At 45.5% G+C, this 9755-nt stretch overlaps 1 protein-coding gene across 1 annotated transcript in view; it reads right to left on the minus strand.

Annotated features, from left to right (window-relative positions):
- Positions 1-7527, minus strand: part of CD80 (CD80 molecule) — a 34529-nt gene extending 27002 nt beyond the window's left edge. The window contains exons 1-2 of the mRNA XM_011940624.1: positions 7297-7527; positions 5518-5815 (exon numbers count right to left, since the gene is read on the minus strand). Of these exons, the coding sequence (XP_011796014.1) occupies positions 5518-5617 (100 nt within the window). The 5' untranslated portion in view covers positions 5618-5815; positions 7297-7527. The remainder of the gene's footprint in view (positions 1-5517; positions 5816-7296) is intronic.
- Positions 7528-9755: the final 2228 nt, after the last annotated feature.

Raw genomic sequence — 9755 nt, forward strand, 5'->3', positions numbered from 1 at the left:
AAAAAAAAAAAAAAAAAAGTCCTCCACAGTACCTGGGACATTAGAGGGAGCCAATATGTCCCCCAGAGATCCACACAGTTCAGGTCCCACTTTACTCACATCTGCTCTCGTGGCCCCTTGTCAAAGAGGCCTTCACTGACTCTCCTTGAACAGCACCATCCTCCCTTCCCAGCTCCATCCTGCTACTCTTTAGTCTCTTTGCCTGATTTGTTTCTCTTCAGGCTTGTCTCCAACTGATATATATTTTTACAACTGTGATGTATATTTACATGTATATGTGATACATAATTACGTATGGAGCTATGGAGCAGAGGCTACCTCCTTTGTTCACTGCCATATCTGCAGTGTCTAGAATAGGACCTGGTCCATAGTAGGTGCTCAGTAAATACTTGCTGAATGCATGTTAGGCATGAGGAAATGAGGTGTGGCTCCATCCACTGTGTATTAGAATCGTAACCTTGAGCAAGCTGGGTAACCTCTTTGGGCTTCAAGTTCCACCTCTGTAAAACAGTCATAATACTATTGCTATGATTTGAATGTGTCCCCTAAAGTTTTGGTGTTGGAAATTTAATTCCGAGTGTAACAGTGTTGAGAGGTGGGACTGCTAAAAGGTGATTAGGTCATGGAGACTCTGCCATCATGGATGGATTCATGCCATTTTCTTGGGAGTGGGTTCACTACAGCAGGAGAGGCTTCCTTACAAAGGATGGTTTTGGCCTCCTTCCCACTCTGTGTCTCGTGCATGCTCTCCTGCCTTTTTATCCTCTGCCATGCGATGATGCGGCAAGAAGGTCCTCATCAGATGTGAGCCCCTTGACCTTGGACTTCCCAGCCTCCAGAACAGTAAGAAATAAATCTCTGTTCTTTCTAAATTACCCAATGTCAGGTATTCTGTTATAGTAGCACAAAACAGACCAAGATAACTGTCTTCCTTGGTTCACATAATTATCACAGCGATCACAGGATACCAGATGTAACGTGCTTTCTTGACTGTAGAAGGCTCTACAGATTTTTAATGGGGCTGTCCTTTCTCATGCACAACAGACTGCTTTGCTGAGCCACACCCCCACAGGACCAGCATCACCATGGTAACTGGCTGATTCTTGAACTAAGTTCAGTGCCCATAGCTGGCATGGGGAGCCCATCCAGCACCTCTACCCAGCAGCAGTCAGAAAGGGGCAGAGGCTGTGAGAGGAGGCGGAGAGAAGGCAGAGATGGACGGCAACGCTGCTCGCCTTCTGGTGGATGTGTGGAAACTGACCACCTGTATGGCACACTGGGGACATTCAACAGTGCTGGCCTCAGCCTCTGCCTCTCCTGACCCCTTGGCCACCCTCCTGCTCTGACCACTTCAACTCTGGGCTGCTAGCCACCCAGGAGAGGAAGCTATTTGCCAACAAGTGTAGACCACTAGTTTTAGACAAATAATGGACCTCTCGGCCCGGTGCGGTGGCTCACGCCTGTAATCCCAGCACTTTGGGAGGCCGAGGCAGGCGGATCAGGAGATCAAAGATCATCCTGGCTAACACAGTGAAACCCCGTCACTACTAAAAATACAAAAAAATTTAGCCGGGTGTGGTGGCAGGCTAATTTTTGTGTGGAGGACTTTCACGAGCTGTAGTCCCAGCTACTCAGGAGGCTGAGGCAGGAGAATGGCGTGAAGCCGGGAGGCGGAGCTTGCAGTGAGCCGAGATCGCGCCACTGCACTCCAGCCTGGGCGACACAGCGAGACTCCGTCTCAGAAAAAAAAAAAAATGGACCTCTCAGGGACTCAATCTAGGTCAGGTACCCATAATCCTAGCACTTTGGGAGCCAATCAAGGCGGGTGGATTGCTTGAGCCCAGGAGTTCAAGATCAGCTTGGGCAACATAGCAAAAACCCCATCGCTACAAAAAGAAAAAATAGATCTCAATCTACAACAGAATATTATTTCAGAATATTATTTGGCCGTAAAAGCGAATGGAGTACTAAGACATATGCAACATGGATGAACAACTGTTGTCAGGGTGATGATGGGAGCAATCACTGCTCATGGGACCCCTGGGCCAGCAGCATAACGGTATGTGTTGCGGGGAGAGGAGGATGTGTTCTGTGAATGGTGGCTCTTTGGGGCATTCTCTTTTCTCCTAGCTCTGAGTTCTCAGACTATAAACTTATAGGCAATGCTTTTCCTGCATCTCTTGCCTCCTCCTGCAGGAGGCCTTTCCCCTCTCCTTAGACCTGACCCTCTCTTAAAGGACTCCAGCTCTGAAAGAAAAGCTGCCCACATTGGTCCCTCTGAGGACTGCCCTGTTAGAGCCTCTGCCTTACTGCCACTTACTTACTTACTGCCACTTACTTACTGACAAAGTACTTACTGTACTTTGCTGGAGTACAAAGTCAGGCGTTTCTGCCCCCATAGACAGTGCCTGCCGACCTAGAGTGGGAGAGGAGCTTGGCTGGTTCCACCCTGTGCATGAAAGAGGGATCCCTTCCCCTGGGCATCAGTGACTGGGCAGGAGGAGAGGGGGAACACCTTTGCCCTGGTGTAGCTTCCTGACCCAGGGCAGGAGAGGAAGGCCTAGTGTGGCAAATCTCTGCCCTGAATAAAGCCCTCTATAATCCTACTCCACTTTATTCACTCAATCTCGCCTCCCACAGACCATGCACAACTCACACCTACACTCCCGTTGGGCAGTCCTCACTAATTTTACATGGTGCACACTCTCCATCAACTTCCCTCTGACTCAATTCTTTTCATCAAAGACATCATCAGTTACTGTAAGTACTGACATCACCTCCTAATAGGTTGTGCACAGTCATGGGGGCTGCCCTACAAGCCCTTCTTCAGTAACACTTTTTCCTTTTTAAAGTTATTTACACCTTTACTACTGAAACTTAAAGTGTATGGTGGAGCAGCATCAGCATCACCTAGGTGCTTCTTAGAAATGCAGACTCTCAGGCCCCATCCCAGACCCACCTAAGTGGAAACAGCATTTAAAAAACTATATAGACTCTATTTTTTAGAGCTGCTTTAGATTCATCGAAAAATTGAGTGTAAAGTACAGAGGATTTCCATATACTCCCTCCCCACATATTCACAGCTTCCACCACGGTCTACATCCTGCGCCAGAGCAGTCCACTTGTTACAATCAATGAACCTACATTAACACATCATTACTGCCCCGCCCCAATCCAGAGTTCACGATAGGGATCACTTCTGGTATTGCATATTCTATGGATTTGGACAAATTTATAATGACTTGTATCTATCATTACAGCATTATGCAAAATAGATTCACTTCTCTAAAAAATTCCCTGTGCTAGAGACTGCAATTTAGCAAAACCCCCAGGTTACTGGGATGTGTCAAATGTGAACAGAGCTGGGGTAGACCGCACCACTACCCTGGGTAAAGCCCTTCCAGCCTCCTGAATAACATGCGGATTCATGACTATAGCCCACAAGTGCTGCAGGGTCTGGTTTTGCTCACTGGGCCAGTCCCTCCTCTGCTCCTCCCATAGCTCACTGCCACTCCTCACTGGCAGGGGAAGACAGCACTTTCTCAGGCACTGCCTATCCCCGTGCCTTCAAAGCACTTGGCTTTGTTGGCCAACAAACAAACACATTCATTTGAGTGGCTACTGGATTACTTTCCCTCTTCCCAATGATAGTAAATTTCACAAATGCCCGAGCCATGTCCCCAGGACCAAGAAAAGTCTCTTTCTTCTAAATGATGTTTGTTGAATTAATAAATGATTAAACAAAAGAATGAACACCTGTGCCAGCCTCATCCCTACCTTTGTGCCTTTGTCCAGGCTGTTGCCCTGACCAGAATTCTCTCTCCATCATCCATCTGCCTCTGTAAAGCCTGCCCTCCTTGCTGCAGCCCAGTCTGGTACCCCCTTTCCCAGATCTTGGACTCCTACAATCAGGGCAAAGCATTTCATTGCTCTTTGCTTGTTTTACATGGGTTAGCTTTGCATTCCCCCAACTAACATATGCAGACCTCTTTGAGTGCAGGAATCCTAGCCTCAACTTTATGGCCCACCTGGCACACAGTAGGTGGTTCATTGACTTAGTCACAGCAGCAGTAAAATCAGGAGAACAAGGTACTTTCCTAAACATCTTTCTTTAGCTCAAAGATCTCTTTCCATTTAACTCTGACTCTAATTTTCCTGGTACAGTTTCTAAAGTTTGGGTTTTAATTTTTATTTTATGTCTTTTTTTACTTTTTTATCGTTCTCCCTCTTTCTATTCTCTCTCCCTCCCCACCTCCCTTATTTCTGGGAAGCCTGTACAAATTTCCTTCTAAATATTTTAAACTCCTCTGTACTCCCCAGAAGACTAGTTTGGGAATGCTTCCCCAGCTCCCCAGAAGGAAATTGTAACTGTTGGAAATGTAATGTAACTGTCAAATATATACAAAATCTGAGGTGTAAATTGTGAAATGTAAGCCATGGTTCTCTTGGTTCTAAAAACAATGCAAAATAGCTCTGGAGAGAAAATTTTAAATGACCACCACTGCAGTCAAGTAATCTGTGTGCCCCTAACTCCTCTTCCCTTCCCTCTACCTCTCTCTCACACCTGATATTCTAGGCAGTACTTTACGTGAGAAGTTTTTAAGACAAAGACCCTTAATAGTCGGGTCTTTGCAGACTGGCAAATCATGCTGGAGCCCAAACTCCTTGCTTTTTGGGAAACCAGGAGGTATGCTGCTCACTAGAAAACAGATCTTTTGTTTTCTGACTTAAGAAAAAAAAAATCAGAACCATCCTGCCAGCAGGGACAAGCTTCACCCTTCTTGACAGTCCTAAAAGTTCAGCACTCTTAAGATCACCTGGGCAGGAACAAAAGCCTCTAGAAGTCAAATTATTACTTTCAGGACATATATGTAATACCTCTGTGGCAGATTAAAAACAACTAAAAATATAATTTTACGTTAAATCTGATACCACTTACAGTCAGATGCCAATGTTGAAAAAAGATCTCAGCATCCAAAACAGAACAAATAAGATTAATGTATTAAAAGGAACTTAAGAAGGTTAAGAAGATTAACGTCATTAAGAGGAATTGTCCTCAACTACTCTCCCGCCTTCAAATTGGAAAGAAGATCACCACTGTTCAACTTTAGAAGCAGGACACTTTCACTGAGCTGTATCATGAAAATATAGTCTGGGAATGGATTCTGAGGCTGGTATTAGCACATCACAAAATGTACATGAGCATCTAATACTCATCTAATGGAAGAGACCATTATGAATCCACTCTATGGTTTTGATAAAGTAACACTGCCCCTTCCATGCTTCCTTGTACGTCTGGGTTCTTGAGTTAACTTGGTTGCTAACTTGCTGTGTGATGATAGGAATGTCCTTTAACCTCTTTGAACCACAGTCTTCTCATCTTTAAAATGTTCTGAAAATACCCTGAAGGTTCCTTCCAGCTGATAGGATAATAGAAGGGAGCAGCTCAGAGAACCCCACCTCCTTTCTCTTAACCCTGTAGCAGTTGACTCCGTTAAGTTCCTGAAAGTTGCTTACCTGAACAGAAATGAGAAAGACCAGCCAGCACCAAGAGCTGAAAGAACTTGAGGTATGGACACTTGGATGGTGATATTCCCTGCCTCCATGTGTGGCCCATGGCTTCAGATGCTTAGGGTCAAAAGTGAAAGCCAACAATTTGGAGCCAAGTAAGACCAGGGCACTTCCTAGGCACAAAACAGGCAGGGTGGTGACAGTCCAATTGCCGGCCTAGAGGATTCTCCAGTGATGTTTACAAAACACACAGAGATTGGAGGGTGTCCTGGGTCTCCAAAGGTTGTGGATTTAGTTTCACAACCTGAAAAAGGAACAAATAAAAGTCATCCAGGAAGGAAGGTGTGCCTACTGTGAGTTGCAAAACTCCGGAGTTGCCTGCTAAAATTAGTTAGAGAGTTTAACCTAAGCAACCTCTAAAGCAGGGCGTGACCCTGAGGGAAAGCAAGTTGAAATTCTGTGAGGGGACCAGTTCCAAGAACCAACCTAGCCCTTCCATGAAAAGGCTTTCCATTTAATAGGCTGGATTAAGATTTGGTTAGAAACACAGAGAGCTCTAAGGACCCTCCATATCTGCTAGACAACCTCCAAAAGTTCAAATTCTCTTCTGAACATACCAAGAAACACAGAGCAGACAGTAAGGGTGTATTTTGTCCAAGGCAGGACCTAAGTTATGAAATAACTTCTTTCTTGACATATTAACATAAGAAAACAAGTGTCTCAATTCTTTAAACCTGCTGCTCAAATAACATATCATAAAGGGGTATGAGATCTCAATAACCAGAAAAGTCTATCCGTAAAAAGGGAGGGAAAAAAGACAGTGCACACATTACTTATTAAAATTATGTACTCCAGGTCCAGGCGTGGTGGCTCATGCCTGTAATCCCGGCACTTTGGGAGGCTGAGGTGGGCGGATCACTTGAGGTCAGTAGTTCCAGACCAGCCTGGCCAATGTGACAAAACCTCATTTCTACCAAAAATACAAAAATTAGCCAGGTGCGGTGGTGGGTGCCCGTAATCCCAGCCACTTGGGAGACTGAGGCACGAGAATTGCTTGAACCCAGGAGGTGGAGGCTACAGTGAGCCAAGATTGCACCACTGCACCCCAGCCTCGGTGACAGAGAAAAAAAAAATTATGTGCTCTCATGTGAGACGGCTGGGGTTTAATTTTTCCAGTAAATATGTCAAAATGAGAAATGAAAATGAACACTGTGCTCCACTGTCACCCCTTCAGGCTGCTACTAGGACACAGCCCCGTGCTGCTCGGAGAATACTTGAGTGTCCTCTTTGGAGACCACACTGAAGCTAGAGTTCCAGTCACGCCATATTGTTTTGTTATTCATCATACATTTTAGGCAGGATTAGCTAAAAGAGACTTATTCACCAGAATTTGTTTTTCTTAAGAGAGAATCTTGCTCTGTCGCACAGGCTGGAGTGCAGTGGCCCGACCATAGCTAACCACAGTCTCAACCTCCCGATCTCAAGCGATTTTCCCACTTTCACTAGAATTTTACTGGCTTGAGAAATTCAAATACAGCCCACAAAAATAATATTTGCTAGCATCTAGGACATTTTAAAATAAAGGGCCACAATTCTGACTATGATGCTCCAAATGTGTTGGGAAGCCACAGCCTCCTGTGGGAATGAGACCCTGAAGTTTCCTTTGAGGGCAAGCGTGGATCCAGGAGGTGGTAGTGGCGGTGTGTTTGTTTAAAAAGCAGTGAGGTTGCTGGTAACTAGTTCTACCAAGCTATCCCACAGTAAGATAATAGTAAATGTACTTACTTGCTGAAGAAAAATTCCACTTTTTCTTTAACTCCTTTGATTTCAGATGAGACTCCTCTTCTGATATGTTCTCTTCTTGCAGTCTATAAAGCAATGACAAGTCGCTCCGTTTTCTTTGGGTGGGTCATCTATCAGAGAGGTGGCATTTCCCCTTCTAGCTTTCGGTTGCTTGACAGAAGATTTGAATTGACTCAGAAGTACTTTGTTAGTGCCAGCAGTTTTATTGGACAGCAGAGGAAGCTCCCTCTGCTGCTGTCTTCTCCCAGGGGCCTTTGCAGAGGCTGTGGCTAGGGCAAATCACACAGCAGCCTCCCTCACCACCGTGCACGGACTAACAAACACAAAACACTAAGAGCACCAGGCGGCCTAGGGGAAGAGAAGAATGGTGCCCAAGAAGAGGGAGGGGCATCCTGCTAGCCTTGCTGTGTGATGGAAGGCGAACTTCCTGGGCTGGCTGTTTCTGTGCTGGTCTCAAGTTTTGTTTTAGCACCCAGAGTTACTCCTGAGTCCCTGCAGGAATAAGCTGTCGACCTCATATGTAGGGGACACTTCTGGGAGAGTGCTCAGCTCACAAGACCACCCTCAACTGTACTCCCACCTCTGCATCCCACCATCTTCAGAGTGGGCTCTTGCCAGCGACGCTGGACAGTGAATTCTGGTCACCCTAGCCACGATTGAGTGCATCTCAGGTGGAGTGAGGAAGACTTTAGTCATGCCCATCACTCCCATTTCCAACTAGCTTGCCACCCACCCCTGTGTGCCCCTTTGCAGGATTCTGGAGCCCCTGTGAATGAGCAGCTGACCCATGCTGGACCAGTGTACTTGTTTGCACAGGTGGAACCTGACAGCACCTTGCATGGGTCTGCAGGATCCACAGTTTGATTCCATTCTGTCCTCACCCAGGGCTGCTCTGCTGTCTTGGCATTCTTTGAAAGTTCACTCAAGCATGTGCAATCCAGAAATACAGGGAAGTCGATGCCCATGGAGCTGCTCTTGACCAAAGAGGGTTGGAAGCTGGTGGATAACTGCTTCCTCCTTTGCCTCCCAGGTGAACAGTTCTGACAGACATTGCGTGAGACTCCCCAGAAAGTCCCTGTGGGATCGAGTACCAGTGGCCCCTAACAGTGGTCACCTCTGTGAGGCTTCCTTGTACTGGCTGTGCCTCCTTCCCAGGCCTGCATTGCTGGACCCATGTTTCCAAATAAATTACTTCACTCAAGCCTTTATCTCCAGCTTGGCTTTCTGGAGAATGCAGGCTAAGACAGCAGGGATATTCAGTGTGGTGGAGACACAATAGCTTTTCTTCTAAATTAAGCATGTAGAATGAAGAGTACATTTAGAGAGAAATAAGAAAATGATAGTAGACATGGTATATGAACATGACAAACATTGTGAATATGGTATAGAAGTGTCTGAATATTGACTTAAGGCCATTAGAAAACAAACTTTCCTAGCAAAAATGGCAATTTGAGCTGCTAGCCATCCTATATTTTTCAGTGTTACTGAAGACACTGAGATCCCTTTAAATAAAAGATGACTAGGAAGGATGAAAGCATGAGGCTTCTGGGTGTCCATTGGGTTGGGAGAGTGAAAATCATCCTAAAGAAAGAGAGAGGAAGAATACAGACGTTTGCCGCTTCTAAATAGGTCCACTTCTAAAGCATCACTACTACTGGCACCCCACAATGCATGCACTTCCCTGCCACAAGATGCATTCACTTGGGCTGAGGCAAGCTCTTCAAACTGAAGTACTCGTATCCCTGAGAACAGTTGGGGATTTTCACAGGGTATGTGGGCACTGATAGTTTTTAAGAGAATCAATTTCTAGGTTTTCAGTCTTGTTACGTATTCTTTCCTAAAACTTAACTTGCAGTGAGAAGGATCCTGGCCTTCACCTCATGTAAAAAGAAAGGCTTAGCTCTCACCCAACCTGAATCTTAACTGTGGTGCAACATTCTAGAAAATAAAGAAACGTTCAGAGTGTCAAATAAAGGGACTGTTTGAAATACTGGTGCTTTAATCAATTTGGCTTCCTTAAATCAAGACAATATAAGCCCAAGATCGGGCCTATGTGTCCTTCCTATCTTGTCTATATTACTATTAAGTAGAAACATGGCATTAGAAATACATGTATTGCCTGGCATGGTGGCTGACGCCTGTAATCCCAGCACTTTGGGAAGCCGAGGCAGGTGGATCCCCTGAGGTCAGGAGTTCAAGACCAGCCTGGACAACATGGCAAAATCCCGTCTCTACTAAAACTACAAAAATTAGCCAGGTGTGGTGGCAGGAGCCTGTAATCCCAGCTACTCAGGAGGCTGAAGCAAGAGAATCACTTGAACTTAGGAGGCAGAAGATGCAGTGAGCCAAGATTGTGCCATTGCACTTCAGCCTGGGTGACAGAGTGAGACTCTGTCAAAAAGAAAAACAAAAAAAACAAACAAACAACAACAACAAAAAAA

Source organism: Colobus angolensis, unplaced genomic scaffold (assembly GCF_000951035.1).
Source record: "Colobus angolensis palliatus isolate OR3802 unplaced genomic scaffold, Cang.pa_1.0 Scaffold190, whole genome shotgun sequence".
NCBI lineage: Eukaryota > Metazoa > Chordata > Mammalia > Primates > Cercopithecidae > Colobus > Colobus angolensis.